General features: G+C 40.7%; 1 protein-coding gene and 1 long non-coding RNA gene across 8 annotated transcripts in view; one reads left to right on the forward strand and one right to left on the reverse strand.

Moving 5' to 3' along the window:
- Positions 1–19,712, forward strand: part of Trpm3 (transient receptor potential cation channel, subfamily M, member 3) — an 884,432-nt gene that overhangs the window by 605,114 nt on the left and 259,606 nt on the right. For both annotated transcript variants that reach the window (NM_001191562.1, NM_001354180.1), the window contains exons 4-5: positions 4,692–4,905; positions 8,184–8,308. In NM_001191562.1, the coding sequence (NP_001178491.1) occupies positions 4,692–4,905; positions 8,184–8,308 (339 nt within the window). The remainder of the gene's footprint in view (positions 1–4,691; positions 4,906–8,183; positions 8,309–19,712) is intronic.
- LOC102552001 (uncharacterized) lies at positions 4,901–17,000 on the reverse strand. 6 transcript variants are annotated; one of them, XR_005494838.2, is made up of 7 exons: positions 16,919–17,000; positions 16,656–16,791; positions 14,473–14,639; positions 13,836–13,876; positions 10,812–10,912; positions 7,679–7,726; positions 4,901–5,862 (listed from the first exon to the last, which is right to left on the reverse strand). It is a non-coding gene; the product is annotated as an uncharacterized LOC102552001 (long non-coding RNA). The 6 variants fall into 6 exon arrangements; XR_005494839.2 differs by lacking the exons at positions 4,901–5,862; positions 7,679–7,726 and adding an exon at positions 8,304–9,288; XR_005494837.2 differs by lacking the exons at positions 4,901–5,862; positions 7,679–7,726 and adding an exon at positions 10,248–10,572.

Here is a 19,712-nt window from a genome sequence, read left to right on the forward strand (position 1 = left end):
TAAAATCTGGGTAGGAGTTACGCACACATGGCCCCCAGAAAGCTGTTAGAAATGAAGACACCGAAGTCCCACCCCAGACCTATTGAATCAGAGTGCATTTTTGACTAGCTAACCTATCATATGATTTTTTTTAATATTTAAAGGTTAAGAAGCACATCCCATTTAGCCTTCAGGGTTCATTGTAGCTTTAATGATATGGCTGTGATAATGGAGTAAATGTCTGCTGGATAACTAGATGTGCTATCCTTGTGACTCCTTCCCTTGGGGGTGGAAACTAAAGAGGTGAAACCGATGATCTCCAGTGTCCAGTGACTGTGTAACTATCTCTCCCAATACTGTGCCTACTTTCTTTATAGCTAATACTGAAGAGGCTTACCAAAAGGCATGGGCAGCTCAACTATGCCCTGAACTCAAAGGCCTATAGCACAGGGGATAAAATGCCACATAATAGAAGCATTCAGAAAGAAATATCACACTGAGCTTCATCGCAAGTCACATTGGATGGATCAGCATGGGCTTGAGGTCTCAGGCAGTCATTGGGACTGAAGCAAGCTTTTGAAAGTTGAGCATAGTTTCTGTGAGTTATGTGAAGAGTGTGTTACGTAAGACTTGGGGATCAGCATTAGCCGAATGCACAAAAATGTGGGAAAAACTGTCAATAGAGGGAATGAGGCCAAAGGAAGGGGAAACTTGCAGGAATAAGGAGTTTATGAAAGATGCAATGATTTAAATTTTTAAAAAAAATGTGTGATCAAAGTGCACTGCGGGAAGAGTTAGCCTATTGACCTGTGGATGTCTCATGGGACTCGGAGGGCCAGAAAAGCCTGGAGGCTGTACCAGAACTCTGACTGACATTCTTGAAGTGAATACAATGCTAACACCAAAGCAGAAGGAACAAAGACCAGGTCTGGGGGAAAAAACCATTTTGAGAAATGCTGCCCGAGGACTCAGAGTTTATTCGGTTTCTATAAAGGAAAGGGGGAAAGAGAAAGTTACAGCTCTGAGGTCAGGAGAAGGCTGTAGAGTCAAAGCTAGTGTACAGAGCCTCTCTTGACCCTCCCCCCTACTAGCAGCATGAACTTGGGAATGTTATGGGTCCTTTCCATCTGCAATGCAAATATTGACAATATGAGGTGGAACACATAAAGTACTTATCAGCCCTGTACCTGGAGTACAGAAGTCAGGCCCCACAAGTGACCTTTTAGCCATCAGCAAACCACGTGCATGCAAAATGGAGGTCTAGGACTCCTATCACTTAGAGGCATGAGTGAGATGTAGTGTTAGAAAGCAGCACCTTGTTCATGTGTGTAATATGTTACACTACCTGGCCTATTGTAAAATGGCAAAGAATCGGCAGTCATAGGTCACAGATAATGCTTGGTAAGTGGCTATTTTACTGCTGTGTGTAATTTCTGTGCTGTGCTTTTGTCGTTATTTTAGAGTATCATTTAAGAGTCACTGACAATAGTATGTGATTCAATCAACACACAGGTGGGCCTTGGTACTAACCTCAAAAAATTGAACTACAGGGCTTGGAGAGTTGTTTCCTTTGGTGACGTGTTAAGCCACACAAATATGAAAATGCAAGTTCATTTTCAAGCCTGGAATAGCATACTCCAGTAACTCCAGCACTGGCAAGGCAGACACAAAGGGATGTCATGTGCTTACTATCCAGACAGTATAGCCAGACCAGTGAGCTCCAAGAGAGGTCTTAAGAGAGATCCTGTTTAGAGGGATGGCAAAATGACTCCATAAGTAAAAGTGACCTGAATTGAATGCCTGGGATCCCAATGGTGGGAGGAGAGAACCTATATAACAAGCTGTTTTTTAATTTCCCCACTCTGACACACACACACACACACACACACACACACACACACACACACACACATGCAGGGAGACACATTCACATTCGTATACACATGCACAAAATAATTTGATGAATGTATAAAATAAGTTAAAAGATAGTGGTTTGAGGAAGACACTCAAAATTGACTTATGGTCCACACTTGGATACACTTGTGCAGAAATGAATAAATATGTATACACATACACCACACACACAAAGAATAGACTTGAATCCAATTCATGTCTAAAGGTAGTGAATAATTTGGAGATTTTTGTTTTTTTTTTTTTTTTGAGTCAGGATTTCATTCAGTCCAGGCTACCCTCAAATTCACTGTGTATTTAAGGCTAGCCTTTGAACTTCTGATGTTCCACCTTGCAAGACCTGAGTACAGTAATAGGCCACAAACCTCATTAATCAATTCTTTCCTCTCCCATGAAGCACTTTTGAAAATAATTTTAATTTATCTTACATTAGCATTCTGTGTGTATAGTGTATATTTGTGTGGCCATATGGGCATACAGAGGTCGGAGAAAACTCATGGGAGTTGATACTCTCCTTCTCTCATATGGTCCCAGGGGTTGAACTTAGGTCCTCAGGCTTGGCATCAAGAAAGTGTCTTTACTCACTGAGCCATCTAAAGGACCCACTATATATTTTTGTTCTTGTTATTTTCATTTTTTTTTTTAGAGAGAGCATCTTGTGTGTGATTCCCCGAGCCTCCGATCCGCCAGCCGCCACCTCCCACATGTTGGGATTACAGGCAGGCGCCACCACACCCTGCTTATGTGGTGCATTAGAATCAAACAGAGAACATGAGGCAAGCACTCTACCAACTGAAATATAGCCCCATTAACACACACCTAAGAATGTTATAATTTTGATTGCCAATTTATTGCATAATGCTTTATTTCTATCCCTTTAGGCTATAAGTTAGGCATGATTGTTGATTTATATATGTGTGGCCAACATGGTTACCAATTAATTACTCATTAGTGATATCCCACCTTGCGTTTGAGATTGTCATTCTGGATAGTATACGCCTCAATGATACTTCAGTGAAGACTGTCAGAGAGAAACTCAGTGCTGGCATTGATAAAAATTGGCTATTGGAGCGACAGGTCATTCCTTTTGACTTTAGTTCCCATTGCTGCTGTTGAGAGCGGGCTTCTAGTCTAGAGTCTTCATAGGTAGCGCTTTCTCCAAGCAGTGCTTAGGGATGCTATCTGTGATGTATCACTGAGATTCTGTTACTTATCCTTCCTAGGATCCATTGAGCTCCTGGGCCTGAGAGCTGATATCCTTCAGTACTTCTGAGAAACAATCTGCCAAGGCCTCCCAAGCAGTGCCTCCTTCCTGATTATCTAGAATTCCCAGCTCACTCTCCCACTCATCTTTAGTTTTTGTTGTTTCTGTGTGTTTTCCAAATCATCATCTTTCTGGGCTGACTTTTTAAGAACCATTGTCAATATGTCCTTTTCCCATGATGATTTTCACTTACAATACTACATTTTAATCACTCCACATTCTGTTCTAGGTTTCCCAATGTCCATGGTCATTCCTTACGGTTTCTTCTTCCCCCTCTGTTTCGATACACATATAAGATGCTAACTGTGTTGTTTTTGTGATCTATGACCATCTCACTGTCTTGGACCATCTGCTCAGCTATCTGTTCATGGGACTTATTTCCAATCTAGATTTATCACACATTGCTTCACAGAGGGTCTGTGTTTTCTTCTGCCTTTTATCTGGAGCCACCACTCAACCAAACTAATTGACATTAACACACCACTTTCTAGGTCTGAAAGCACACTAAGTGGACTGATTGTAAACCTGGGTAGGGACCTGCTTGTGTTTAGAAATAATCAAATGGAATTCTTTCTTCAGTCTTTCCAGAGCCCACATCAGCCTTACCTTCAGGGTAAGCAAATTTCCCCGAAGCCTTCTTTTATATAGTTTCTTAGTTTTTCCTCCTAACGTTTATAGGCGATCACTTTGATGTATACCAGCTTCTGTGGGGCTCCCCCAGGACTCCCCCACACTGCACAAAGTTATCAGGTCAGATATTCAAGGGCTGCAGGGTTAGGGAGAGCTTCTTTGATCCTGCCCTGCTCTGTGCCCCCAAGCAGATTTTCTTTAGGAACATGCTCCAGACCAAACATGGCTACATAATGTCTTATAAAAATTAGATAAATAAAGATAGATAGATGATTGGTTGATGAGATAGATAGATGATTGGTTGGTGAGATAGATAGATGATAGATATAGATAGATAGATAGATAGATAGATAGATAGATAGATAGATAGATAGATAGATAGATAGACAGACAGATATTACATAGGCAGGGAGGTAGACAACACATAGACTACAACACATTTACAGCTAGATATAACCAGCTATTAACTAATTTTAAATTTTTCTTTGAATTATGCAGAATATTGGAGTCTTCTGGAACTTCAAAACACAGCAGGATCACAAAAACACAGAGACTTTTAAAGAAATTGAACATGTTAAAAATACTTGGAATTTCTAAATTGTACAAATATAAACAGCGATAAAATATCAACATGATTTGATTTAGGCAAAAAGCTCATTGGGAAAGTTGTGTTTAAACTACATTTAATAAAAATCGAGTAATTTCCAAATTGCCAATTACTGAGAACTTCCACAAAACCTTTAAAACTAGAACCCTTTGTCTCCGCAGACCTCTTTTGGTACGGGAAATGAGCCCTTCTCCTTACACAACCTGTTTTCACTTGAAACATCTCCTACAAGTGGGGACATATATAATTGTCACAGTGACAGGCAACTCTCATCTCCCTAATTGTCCATCTTTATTTTAGTATGTCCGAGTATCTTTTGATACGAAACCTGATCTCTTGCTACACCTGATGACCAAGGAATGGCAACTAGAGCTTCCCAAACTTCTCATCTCTGTGCACGGAGGGCTGCAGAACTTTGAACTCCAGCCCAAACTCAAGCAAGTCTTCGGGAAAGGGCTCATCAAAGCAGCCATGACAACTGGAGCCTGGATCTTCACTGGAGGGGTCAACACAGGTAATCAGAATAGGACGGAGAGAATCAGCTGCAACCACGTTGTGTCCAGGATAATTTGGCCTCACGTTGAAAATATCCATATTTCTCTACCTCACTTGCTCACCAACCTCCTCTTACTGCTTCTTCTCCTTCCTTTGCCTTGGGGAGAGCTATACAGATGTTTTTTCAACAAAGAACTGCATAGGAGGAGTGACTTTACTATTTAATGACTTGCAGAATTTGTATACATGACTGACAGGAAATCACAGGATGTTTTTAATAGGTCAAATTAACATGTGTCCAGTAACTTTTAAAAAGATAACTTTTTGTTTTAAATTGAAAAGTCTGCCTTTTTAATTTAGGCAATTTCAAGCTTAGTAACTTTTTTAAGGGAATGTGGGAAAGAGGGAGGAGAGAGAGAGAGAGAGACTGTACATGCCATAGCTAATACATGGCATGACTACCACACATAGGCAGGCAACTTCGAGTATCAGCCCCTACCTCCTTTCACCTTATTGAAGCAGAATTTCTCTGTTGTTCACTCCTGTATATACACCAGGCTCGCTAGCCTGCGAGCCATAGACTCTCCATTCTCTGCTACCCACCTCAATAGGCACGCCACAAACACTCATACTACTCCTACTGTACCTGGCTTTTACATGGGTTCTGGTGATTCAAACTCGGGCCCTTATACTTGTATGAGAGTTGCTTTATCCACTGGGCATATTCCCAGCCCTAGTTTTTCTTTTCTATTACCATTTCTATCAGGGTTTTAAATTACAAGGTTCACTCTAGATTATTATATGCTTGTTCAAAATATTTTATTTTATATTATATTTATGCATGTGTATCTGAGAGTGAGTTTGTGCAGGAGTGTAGGGCTCTGAGAAGCCAGAACCATTGGATCCTTCTTGGGTCTGGAGTTACAGGCAGTTGTGAACTGTTCAACATAGGTATAAGGAACCAAACACAGGTCCTCTGCAAGAGAGATACATGTTCCTAATCACTGACCATCCCTCAGATCCATGTGTGTTTATAATGTTAAATGTTTCTTCAAACATTCCCCACCAGAAGATGATTGATTCCAACCCTTCGTGGATTCCAAATCTCTTTTCCTGCCTGTCATATAAGTTTTCATAGTATGATACAACCGTAATTATTAAATCAATTCTAGAACCACTTACAGTTAGGTTCTTATCTGTAGAACAGGATTTACTATTTAACAGATAATGGAGTAAACTTTGTTACCATGAGGCAGAAATTCTTATATAAAGTATACCAATGCCAGGTGTGGTGGCTCATGGCCTTAATGCTAGACTTCAGTAGGCACAGGCAGGTAGATCTCTGTGGTTTGAGACCACCCTGGTCTATAAGGTAATGAAAATTTGTCAGAAGGCTCACAGTCTATACACATGGGCACATTTGAAGTTAGTGGGACATCCTGAATACAACTCTAGTCTAACTCACATCTTCTCCTTATCAGAAAATAGCTGAGATTTAACTTAGACGATGTGAGAACTGTGAAATCGCCTTCATAGCTAGAATGTGTGAGCAGACAGCACACAGCTACACACACACACATGTTTTAGCAGTGGTCTATGCAGATGGTCCATGCCTAGTTCTGTGTTATAAAATCCCAACCCCGTCCATCAGCTGGCAACGTCTTTGGCTGACCTGCACAGCTAGCTCTTACTGATGATCCTGAAAAGAGAAATTTTAGTGACAATCTGGATTTCAGGCTACACATTTTCCTCTTCACTAAGTAGAAAGCATTTGCTTGTAATCGTTTTTAGTCTTTTTGTTTTCTGATGTAGAGAGACGCGTCTAATGCAAGGCTCAAAAGAATTCTAACCAATTTTCTATATTTAGAAAGCTGGATTGCTAGTTTTTTTTTTCTTTTATAAAATGCATTCAAAAGCAGAAAAACATAATTTACATCCTAACTACTATAAACCAAATAGCTCATCTCTGCTTTGGAGTATGAGACTTTAATGATGGCTATTAAAGCTGATAGCACGTAAAGAACATTGTGGCGGAGAGGCATATCATACAGTTAAATTTCTTGTCCAACCTAGTCCCGTTATATGTTGCATATTAATAATAATATTTATGGATTTACCCATCTTTGTCTGAAAGTTGCGTTCAGTAATATTTTCACTTAGGTGATACACTCACAAGGTAAGAGGCAAAGAGGACATAGCTTCAGGCTCCCAGCACAGCACACTGTGGATTAGTGCTCAAGACATGTGTTGATCTCATATCTATTTTACAATTGACTTATTAAAACATGTATGATGTCTCCATGGTGAGACTACTTGGTGAGTTCTGTTCAATGCACGTCTTCTGAGCCCTTATTTGGAGTTAGACTATCACAAGATGAGTAACACACTGACTGTCCAGTCCTCCTGTCAGAGGACATGTGTCACATTCTGTTATGCATCACTGGAGGACGTGGCAGCTGTTAGGGACACATTAGCTACTGTATGTGCAAGGAATTACATCCAGGTTAAAGTTCATAGAAGGGATGGCACTGAGGATGGGTGTGTCTTGGGGAACGAGGAGAATGTTGATAAGAATACATTCTTAGGAAATGTACCTTACAAGTCAAATATAAAAGGAAAAAAAGAAATAATAGTAATAAAAAATAGAAATTGTCTATTCCTTAATGGTTTTTTAAAATCAAGATTGGGTTCCCTACTGCTCTAATCTGAATTTCCTTGCTTTTAACTGTAAGGCAATCATTAACAGAAGAAGGAAAGAAATAAAACACAATGAATATTAAAGGTGTACTTACATATTTTAGCATAAATTTTCCATTGAGTAATACAGCATTATTACCAGGCTTTCCATATCATGTGATATAAATAGGAAGAGGAAATTGAGGTTAATAAAATCTTAGGTAAATAACTATTGAAATGACCCTAATTCCTTCACAGACCATAGAATCGATTAGTGCTTCTGCTTTTTATTCCAAGGATTCAGGATACTAATAAATCACTATGCTATAAGCAAAGCATTTTTCTAGAATAAATAACATTTATTGTATATAGATACTAGATATTCTTCATTTTTTCCATGGGAATTGAAGGAATGTATTGTTTAAGTTTGTATTGACTCTGAGAAATATATCTGCAATATAACCACTCATGGAGTATCTTCTAAAGGAGTAGTTCTTAGAACTATGTCAAAATTGTATGTCTAACATCTCCTCCCAAAGTTAAAGGCATTCATTAATTTCCTGCAGAGTGATAGAAAGGACACTTAATAGACCAAGCTAAACCCCCTCTCTCTGCTCTTAGGTGTCATCCGTCATGTGGGAGATGCCTTGAAGGACCACGCATCTAAGTCTCGAGGGAAGATATGCACCATAGGTATCGCACCCTGGGGAATTGTGGAAAACCAGGAAGACCTGATCGGAAGAGATGTGAGTCCTGGGGAGTGCTCTGTCCTGTGACTTTTCCTAGTGTCTGTAATATATATAGCATGATACTTTTAAGTCCATCTTTCAAAGTTCAATTTGTATTATGAAAGTTTTCCTAAATGATTACTTGGTTTCCAAATTCTATCTAGATAAACTCATGACCAATCCTCCCAACCGAGGTGTCAACAGTACCCCAGATTGACTAAATTAGACGTTCATTAAAGGATTCGTATTGTTATACAGAAGGGGCCTGATCAGGCACTTCCTCTCTGAACCCAAGAGATAGGTAGATGCTGGATGACTCAATGAACAGCTGCCAGGGCTAATTCTGAGGAATACACAGTCAAGAAACATGGAAAAAACTCAATAATAATTACAAAACACTGATGAAATATATGTAAGAAGTCATTAAAAATATACAGGCTTCTCGTGTTTGTAGATTGGAAGAATTAATATTCTTTTAATGTCCCATCTACTCCCTATCAAAAGGTCAGTGACAGTCTTTAGAGAACTAGGAGTAATGACCCTAGAGTCCATATGGAACCACGGGACCCCAGATAGCCAAAAGAATCCTGGGGAGATAAAAGCTGGAAATGTCACAATATCTGATATCAAGAACTACTGTGGAGCAGCAGTGTCCTAGACAGCATGGCATTGGCAAAGAAAGAGACAAGTGGCAAAAACGAACAAACAAACAAAAAGGGTGCATCCCCAAAGGAGTCAAACTGGACCCTCATCTCGCACTCTGTACTTGACAGAGAACCAGATGGAAAGGGGAGATGGGGGAGAAACCGGGAGGAGAAACAGTAATCAAGATATATTATGTGAGAAAAGAACCAATTTTCAACTTAAAAAAATCATTGAAATAGAAGGGGGAGGGGAAGGTAAGCAAAGCCTTAAGTGTGAGATCAGAAGCCACTAGAACTTGAAAAAGAGGGAGCGCTTGAAGGCCCCTGGAGGGGCAGTGGTTTTCTGCAGAGGACCTGTAATGGCAGAAAACAAAAGGAAAGCTTTATTATTAGCTCTATTATTAGTTGGAAAGAAAGCAAACTCAGGACTGAACAGCACAAGAAGCGTCAGGATGAAGAGGCATCATACAGAACGGGACAGGACACTTACCATTGCTTCTCTGACAAATTAAGCTAAAAACTTCTAAAAGAAGCTAAAAAACAATTTAAGCAAATGTAACTCTAAAATGGGAAAACAAACTAGTTGTTTAATATATTAAAACACTGAAAAGCATTGCCCATTGGAGAAATATAAATCCCAACTATGATGAAAACGGGTATTATAAAATAAATAACAAGTTCTGGCAAAGATGTGCAGAAATGAAACCCATATACTGGGGACGATAATATAAATTATTCCAGCCGGTACGCAGGGCATTATAGAGGTTCCTCAAAAACTAAATATAGATATACCAGTTCTCTGGATATGTCCAAAGAAAGGCAAAGCAGCACACCAAAGTCTGCTGCACTAGTTACAACACACAAGGAACTAGTCCGGATGCCCAGCAACAAATAGTTGAATAAAGATTATTTATATGTATATGTGTGCACATATATAATTAAATATTACCTGGACATAAAGAAGGAGATCCTGTCAACAGTCAAACAGAATCAGTGACATCAGGTAAAATAGGCAAGACACAGGTAAACAAGCACACCGCCATCTCTCTTATATGCACAAGCTTTTAAAATGTTGACATAAAAATGATCACTAAGATCAGGAAAGAACGGATGTTTGAAAAGGAGGAGTTGGATTTGATCTGTGCTATATGCACATACAGAAATTTATGCTGAGCCCCACTAGTGTGTATAAGCAAATCATGAGTTAATTACATTTTTAAAAAGATATACAGTCAAAATTTCCTTTTTCAATGGAAATTAAAGTGGCAGGTTACACAGTACACTGAAAACATAATTTTAGTCTAGCTAGTCAATAAATCTGTCATCAAGGTTTATTGAATTTGATCATTCTGCTTTATTCTTCCATAACTGACAAGCCACAATATGCAAAGATCTACTTGGCTCTTTTGTTATAGTGCTTGTTTTTCAAGTCTTTCATTAGGATAAAAGAACTATTCTTACTAAAAGACAAGGCCAGACATAGTGGTCCATGGCTGGTGTTGGAGAATCTCAAATCTGAAAAAAGCCTGAGCGGCATATATCAGGGGCTCAGGGGCAGGATTCTTAGAACTCAGTCCAGATCCTCAATCTTAATAAATGTTCCATGATGAAGATGAGTCGGGATTGATGGAATCTAGACTTCACAGGAAAATACAGAAAATTAATTATAACTCTCTCCACTCCCTATTTTATGACAATTTCATCTCTAAGCACATCTGAAGTTCTGTGGCTGCAATGGTCCTTTTCACTGGGACCTTACCTGATGAAAGACACTGAGGACCTCTCTAGGGTTTCCTTTTTATTGGTATTTTAATTCAAGCAGGCCCCATACTTGAGGGTTCAGCCCTCATGACATAATTAGCTCCTAGAGATCTCACCTCTTGAACATCATCACCGTGCAGATTAGGATTTCAGTGTTAGAACTGGGGTGGGAGAGGACCTGAACATGAGGTTCATTTCATCAATGTCAGCAGAGTGCCTAGAAAATACAATTTGGTTTAGTTTGCTATTAAACCTTAATATAATACTTTGCTTGAGAACATGAGGCATCGATAGAACATGTGAATGATTCATATTATCATTTCATTATCTATAGGTAAATTATAAAAAATAGTTTCTCTGTTGCCGCAGCTTCTCTAGGTATAATCAAAATGATACTAACTGAAATTTACTGAGTATGACCTGAATTGGAAAAGCTTTGCAGGGTTAAGTTCAAGGTATGGTTCATTTGAACCACAAACTAAAATCAAAAGTCCAGCCCTTTTTTTCCAGAGACCCCTGCTTTATTTATTATATCAAGAAACCTGAAAAAAAATACTCAGCAGTGGAATTTTTAGCTGTTATTTGGGATTCTGGTAAATAACACCAACAAATTAAACTTGAAAATATACTCAATAGATAAGTAAAACTCTTCATTGTCCTGGAAAAAATCTTGGCTTAGACAGATAATTATAAAAGTAGCAGGAGTGTGAAACCAGGAAAGAACTTCTAGCAAATTCTGATTCTCACTTAACACATTTTAAATTTATATTCCTTACTTTTAGAAAACAACTTAGATAAAATTTGAAGAGGTGACTGAAGTTTTTCTAAGATCTTTGTCTCTAGCCCAACCAGATTAACCAGACACATGCCAAATTAAATACCCATAATCAGAAGCTAAGGTATGTTTCCATTTTAACTTAAGGAAGGACATCGCACTTGGCCATTTTCTGACATATGTAATTACTAAGCTTTCTTCCTATTCACTGTTACATTAATGAAATGCAAGTTCATCTCCTGGAGCTTTCATAGTTTTGAAGAACTTTTAGGAGAGTGTCTGTTTTTAATGCCATCTTTGCATTTTAGGTCAAGGTCAGGAATAGAATCGACTGCTAAATCGGATGTAGTTAGCAAGTTAGCACATTTGTCAGTTATCCTGGGGGCCAAGCTGAAAATCACTTCATACTGTAAACTCAAAAAAAAAAACAAAAACAAAAACAAAAACAAAAACAAAAACAAAAAACAAAAAAACAAAAAAACACTAACTCCCAACAGTGGCCTCAGCATGAGATTGGTTGGACTGGGTTGGATAAGATGTACCCAGAGGATGCTAGAGGAAAAGAGGAGGCAAGGAAACCCACCACATCTGTCAGTTACCCAGGACAGAGCCAATGCTTGCTGAGCCTGGACCACACAGATCCTGGGCAAACTGCCAAGGTAGCAGTTAGGATCGCTTGCTTCAGAAAGGCAGTTTGGGTGACAATAATGATGAATTTGGACCTGACAGTGTTCACGTTGGAGTTCCTCTGAGATACTTCCAAGAGAATTTCTAGAACGCTACTCAGCATATGAGCAAGAAGCAGAAAGATTGGCCTGCAAGCTTAGGTTTGGAAGTCATCTCGGAGAGAGGACAAGCAAGCCATCCCAGCGATTGGCATCAACATGGGAAGGCGACCACAGGGAAAAGAATGCTGAGGCCCTGATGACCTCCACGATAGCCAAGCAGAGCGAAGAGCCAGCAAAATGGCTGAGATGTAGGAGCTGAACAGTGAGTTACGGAGGCCTAGGGAAGGCTGTGCTTTGGAAAGGGAGCCCTATGTTGCGGTAATTATTAAAAACTCAGAACCTTTGATCCCGCGCTAGTGCCAGCACCGTAGGGCCACATGGCATCTGCAGAGTACCTTCATCTCTGCAGGGGCTGGTTTCAGGGTGGCACCAAGCTAACCTCTGACCTCACAGCCTCTCCGCTCCCATTGCTAGTCGCCCTCTCCTGGCTGACTCTCTGCCAGCCTGGAACTCTCTGGTCCCAGCTTCCTGGTAAAATCAGGACCCTAGAGGTCCAAAGCAGCTGGTCTATCGCGGCTCCCTCCCACAGACTCTGCCTACACTCCCAGCAACCACCCCCTGGTAGTTACAGTATAAACTCCCAACTACCTGTTACAGTCAAGATTCAATAAGCTGTAATTTAGCAATCAGATTTGTATGTTGTTAAATTCTCAATCCACAACGTCCACACAATAAACTCACAACCAATTGATAAAGATATGAACCGCCCTCCTAGATAAGATAAATTGACCTATAAAAAAATCCATCCCTTAAGAAATATTCGTATCTACCTGTGGCTATTTAAGACCAACCGGATCTGGGTAGTCATTTTCTGTCTCCATCTTGGTTCTTCTCCTTTCCCCTTTTCTCTCGCCTTACAAAAACTTCGTCCCCACCTTACTTTTTACTGTCCAATCATGGGTCTTGACCTAACTTGTCCCAACCATCACCTGCATATAGACATCAACGTTCACCCTATGCTACTGACAGACTGAGGATGATGAGGACATGGGACTATTCATATATTATTGGACTATTGGTCAAAAGTGCCTTAGTAGAGTAACAAAAAGGCAAGCACATTCACAAGAAGAAAAGCAGCGTAGATGGCCCCAAGGAGAGATGGGCGGTCTGCAGGAGTCAGTGTGAGGGATTAAAGCAGCCTAGGTGGTACTGGTGTTTCAGGGAACATGGAGATGAGCTGGGTAGTCTATGGAAGTTAGGATGTAAGGGATTAAACAACACATGTTCTTTACGTTTCGAGGATTAAGGAAAATCCCCACCAATCAGTATTGTATTTCTATCACAACAGCTATCAATGATTTGAGTGCATGGTTCTTTAAGGTTTGTGTCTCAGCTACTCTTTAGGGTATAGATTGTGGGATGATGTACCATAATCTCATTGAGAGTCAGAAATAGTGTAAGTTGAAACGCATTTAGTACGCCTACCCCAATGACATCATAGTTTAGGTCAGTCAACCTTGAACTGCTCAGGATACTGACATTAACCTTCTGTTGAACCGGTTTTGAAGTAAAATGTGGAATAGTTCATATAGTTTACCTGCTACTGTATGCTATAGAGTACTAGAGCAATCACTTACCTTTCTATTCACAAACACATAGATGCTATGGTTTCCTGCCACTGCAAAACATCAAAACAGAAAGTCACTAACCCGGAAAAAAGAACAAACAGTAGTTTCTACTGAATATGTGTTGTTTTCAATACCACTGTAAAATTGAAAAAAAAAAAAGACAAGTTGAACCTTTCTATGTGGGAGATTTTATATTAATACGCTGATTTTAAAACTAACCTCAACTTATATAGACCCAGAAAATCCATAATGCATAATGTTACCCTAACCAACTAGCAAAAATAGAAGTCAGATCATCTGCCAGGTTGAAAGGGGAAGGAGTTCAGTGAGCAGTGTTAAGAGGCTGCAGGATGCTAGTCAGCCAGTAGAACACAATTCCAAACTGCCTGAAAGCATGGGGCACTAATTATAGGCAACACAGAGGGCTCATGCCTAGAGACGGGGGTTACCAAGAGTCATGAGATTATTTACAACCATCAGTCCAGAAAAGGAGCAAAGGGTATATTTCAAGAACTCGAAGAAAGGAAGGCAATACTAGTACAAGATAATTCCATCTGTGGATGCATAAAAACGACCCTCAAACTTAATGACTTAAGTAACAGACTGATTTCTCAGTTATTCGGGGAGGAATTTGTAAATGGCTTACCTGGGAAGCTGAGGTCTCTTGAGGTGATGGTCACATGACAGCTGGGCAGCTCCATGGTCTGAGGCTACTGTGCCTTCTTCTAGCTTGTTGCTATTTGTCGTTCCTGGTCACGGGGATCGCTTCACTGAGCTGTGAAATCCTCTTCCCAACACCATCACCAGCTTCCTCTGGAGTAAATGAGTTGACAGAAAGAAGCTAAGAGAAACTCCTTTTATGGTTACACACACTTGGTTTTTAGGAGATCCCTCAGAAGTGAGTCGTTGCAGCATGTTTTAAATCTACCCCCATTAGGACCCTGGTGAACGCTGGAGACAGGAAGCTCTTTTCTGAACCTATTCTCGCTGCTAGTAGTTGGCTCCCCTCAGGATGGGCCAGAGGGATGTGAGTCTATTCAAGTGTAAAATATGAAGCAAGGGCCACAAACACTCTGTGTGACACACACCGAGGGACACATTTTCAAAGTGTTGTAGAAAGATGAAATTGATATGCCTGTGGCTTCTACTGTGGATCCCACAGCTCAGGGATCTGAGCGCTCTCTGAAATGGGTCCTTGGGTTTACTGGCTCCTTGTGTGGACTGCTGAGCCCTGAGGTAGCACCTGGGTTTCGGAGTCATTTCCTTTATACCTAAGCTTAAGAGCTGCACTGAATGACACCACTGCTCTCTGATTGTGAAGGCATGTGAAGCCTTTCTTTTTCTCATCTCTGACTCTCCATCCCTACGCTCCTTTGTCTCTGACACAAAGGTTGCTTCCTGCTTCTCTCAGTACCTCTTTTCCCCTAGCAAACACAGATGCCAGATCCCTAGAGACTCTCCATACACCTTTTATTTCTCTCTCACCAATGTGCAACCCCGCCTGATTCCCTGCTAGTACTGTCTCTTTTTAAACCTCTGTATAACCATAACCGTTCTAGATAGCTCTACTGCAAACAGCATGCTCAGGTGTCTGATGGATTCCAAAGTCAGATGAAGCATTAACACAGTACCCGGCAGCAAGGCCAACGACAGTATCCTCTGGGAATATTAAATGAGATGGTTCTTGGATTTCCTTCCCAGCATGCAATGACATACATAGAAACTTCAGATTGACACGTGACTGATGGAAAACAGTTGGCCAAGACTCCTTACTTCTCAAAGCCTTATAGTTCCCTGGATAAAATAAGCATTACTTCCTGAGATCTTGTCCTCACCATGCATGACACGCTAGACATGGTCAATGACTGTCCATGATCTTCTGGTCTACATTAAAGCTCTGGTGCTGTCAGGAGAAGAAGATAACTATTTAAAGCCATGCGTGTCCTACTCTGCTGCTTGCCTGGAACGTGTCGATACATAAGTCACTAAGAAATGAGCTTGGGACTGCGGAGGGCCTCTGATGGATGGCATGGAAACCCAATTTAGCCCAACTCAATTCTGTTAGGAAAAGGTATCTCAGGTGACCAAACTGCCATCGCACTGCACAAAGCACCAGAAGAGGGAAGAGAGCGAGTCTTTACTTTTGTAGCCGACACCCATCTTAGGTCATTGTTCTGTACTGACTTGAATTAAGAAGTGTACTTTTCACCCAGCGTAGACAGACTTCAGGGGTTAGAGGCAGGAAGCTTCCAGAAATTATAAGTCCTGCACATTATAGCTAAGAAAACAGCATATCAAACGTCTATTTATTAAGAGACATTATCTTGAAACATGATCATGTGTGTCCTTGGGTCAGCATAGTGCCATCAGCGGCTGCATTTCCTCAAGAAGTTTATGAATTAGTGAGCAGGGAACTCGGGTATCTGCCCAAGGTTACAAGGTAGTAACTATAGAAACTAAACTAGAGCTGCTAGATGCTGATTTCCTGAAATACTCCCAAATGAGACCACAGCATACCTGGAAATACATAAGAAAACCCCAGCAGCTATTCTCGACCAACCTGTAAATAACTAGTTTAAACCCACTCACAGATTACAAATGTATCAGTCTGTGACCACCATATGAAGGATGCTTTCAGCTAGTGCCTCGTAGAAACCCTTGCAAGCTCCCCACTCCACAGAGATGATCGCGTTCATAACTAAGGTATATAAAGGCATTGACCGGACTTCTATCAAACGCCCAGTGCAATACTAAACCGTATGGAGTGGGTTAATGAGTGAAGGCAAGTCCTCACTCTTCAGGGACAAGAAAAGAAAGCGCATTACTTACACACACCATGACCGGTGAAGGCCAGAGAATAGGAAGGTGCTGAAGTCCACTTCTAAGTTGATTTATTTGCTCATCATGAAAACTGATTAAAAGGCATTTGGGACACTATTCAACATTCTTCAGTTCAGGTTATGATCTCAAAAATGAAAGACAAGAAATGATATGAGTTTTCCAAGAAGGAGTATGTGACCTCCACCTTCCTGTCTTTTTAGGAGAGGGTGAAACACCTTTTCTGGTAGAGGCTATGGGGCTTTGTGACTTACCTGTTTCCCAAAGTCCTCACTGAGACGCATGCACAGTCACCCAGTGTACCATGAAAACATCACCACACACTCAACAGCACACCCCTCCAAAGACAGGCATCCCTCCTCCCCCTATAAATTATTAACAGCAAAAAACTGGCTGTGCTGTACTGCCTCCAACACCTGTCAGAAGGAGACGTTCATTTGTATTCCCGTTATTACAAAAGCAGTGTTTGTTCGATTTGGAAAATACACAAGAAGGATTGGGAAATCTTTGAATATATACACAGACTGTAACTCGAAAAGGACAGCAGGCATATTTTTGTGTAGTTTGTAATAAGGAATATTAAGTGGATTTTGGTAGGCACGTTAGACCAAAATACGTTTCTCGGAAGGATGGAAGTTGTTTCCAACGTTTCAGTTAATCAACAAATAGTTCCAAGCCATCATCTTCTTAGAGGCCTGGAGGGAGGTGACACGCCATGCTTTGCACATTTTGCCAGCAGACGGTTGATATTTCCCTCCTTGCTTCACATCGATCTAAGTCTCTTGGGTAAAACAAAGGCGAGGGGGTCTGTCCCACATTATGCTCTGATTGCTGTTTTACAACTGGAAGCATATAGTTGGTAAGACAGAGCAGAGCTGGCTAAGGAATTAATATTCTACAATGCTTGCTAGGAGCTGGGCATCATGCCTGGTTCTTTGCCCATGCAATCTGAGCCAGTCCCCCTGAGGTCAGTCGTTTTATCATGTCCATTTTACAAATTAAGAGACTCGGGTTCCAACAGCCATAGACAGAACTGCAATTCCGTCCTTGATTTATGCTGTTGGGGATGTTCCAGGACTCTGTAAAGCTTCCCCTAAAGAGGACAGAAATACTGGGGAATTTTTCCCGTTTTTCAGATTTCTACCCTCTATTGTTCATCAGAAAACCTCTCTGCCAAAATATGGCAACCTATAACTTGCTACACCTAAGATCAAAAGAAAAGGGATTCAGATAATGGAGAAATCCAAATTTGACAGTTTTGCCATGGCTGATGCAGGTGTCCAGCATCCTCTAAGCACTGCCGATCTATGTTCACAAGAGAGGGTTGCCACATGTCCGGAGACTGACGAGCCACTGGGCTTAGGATTCGGTAATGGAAAAAAAGTGGACAATGGAATTGCCTTCCATATTCTGATGAAATGCTCAGTTGACTTCACAATGTTTTTCCTTCCTTTTCCCCCCACTTAAAAAATGTTACTTTTACTAATAGTCTTGAAGTAGAGTCAGGAATGAATATGAGTGGTGGGGAAGAAGGGAAGGAAGGACAGAGGCAGGTAGATAGGAAGCCAGCACAAGTGACTAGGGTCCACTGTCACACATCATTTAATCCCCAATACTCCAGTCTCCCTTTACTCTCACAGAGCTGCTGTGTCTTCCCCACCCCCACGGCACTGAGTCCTCAGGACCTGCCACTGAAAATCAGCACAGTAACTGGAGCGTTTTCCTTTGCCTAGTGCGCAATGCGGAGGCACTTTCAGAAGAGGAGAAAGTCTTTCTGCTCAGCCTCTCAGCAAAGCATTAATATTTATTAGCGAGCACTCCCCTGTAGGATGAATGTTTTATGATCAACTATGAGTGGCAACAAATGGGAATTTCAACCACAAGCCACCCATTCTTCCAGCGCTAGGGAGTGCAGAACAGACAATACAGGCCTCTCCATTTTGGAAGCATCCCAGTCACTCTTCGGGACAAGGCAGCAATTGACCACTGCCCCCAGGGTTATTAGAGGCAATAATCAAGCCTATCAGATTTCAAAATCAACAAGGAGCAATTAAAATGGAACTCAGCCTTGGCGTCATGTTGAAGCTATATTTAAAAACCGGAATACATATAACAGGACTGAAAACCATTTCAGAAGCTAGGAATCATATACATATTTGAAATTTAAATCAGACCATTTCCTGAACAATTCTGAAAAGAAAGGATCCGCTGCCTTTCCAGGTTTGAACACAAGCATTGCCTATGTCAGGTTTGCCTATTCATTCAGTTCACCGAGGACATTTGATCTTCCTGGCACATTAGACTGTGGGTTTTGAATCAGCATCAAGGTCTAAAAAATGACTTACATGAGCTCTTCACAATTGAAAACTGCCCTCACTAAATCACTCTGCAATGTGCTTAATGTACGACTTGATCTTACTCCCCTATTGTATGGTGAGTTATTACATGCTGGAAGAGGCGAATGCGTCTCATCTGTGTAATTAATGGATGCACTACACAGAGGCACAAAAGTAAGATCCCAGTAGCATCTATTTCCGTCCTGCCAATTTCAGTGATTTTCGTGCAGGAGAAACCAATCTGAGACTGTGCAATAGTGAGCCTTCTGAAAGGCCTTCTCTTCCTCCTCTCCAGCGGAAGCTCCAACCTAGATATTTTAGCCATAGTTTGCCAATATCCTGCATGTCTGATTTTGTCTAAGCAGGGGGAAAAATAATAGTCTCAGAGTTTTGAATCAGGTTTGGATCCAAGTTCTGATTATTCGTCTAAATTTTTAGAGAACTTTCCTAACTCTTTACTTTCCTAGCTCAAAAATAAACATAACGTGTAAGGTAGGATTATAGCATGGAATACAGATGCTATGTGAAAAGCAGCCAGCTCATGATGGATATGGTTTTGTTAGCAAAAAAAAATGTCAAAGACTGTATTAAATTGCTCTATTTTACAGAGTGCAATTCATTATTGAAATTAAAAAAAATCAAAATGGGAGTGGGAGAACACAATAGAGACAAACTTTTAGGCGTGGTGTATTCCCATCACATGAGACTGTTA

Source organism: Rattus norvegicus, chromosome 1 (genome assembly GCF_036323735.1).
Source record: "Rattus norvegicus strain BN/NHsdMcwi chromosome 1, GRCr8, whole genome shotgun sequence".
In the NCBI taxonomy this organism is placed as follows: domain Eukaryota; kingdom Metazoa; phylum Chordata; class Mammalia; order Rodentia; family Muridae; genus Rattus; species Rattus norvegicus.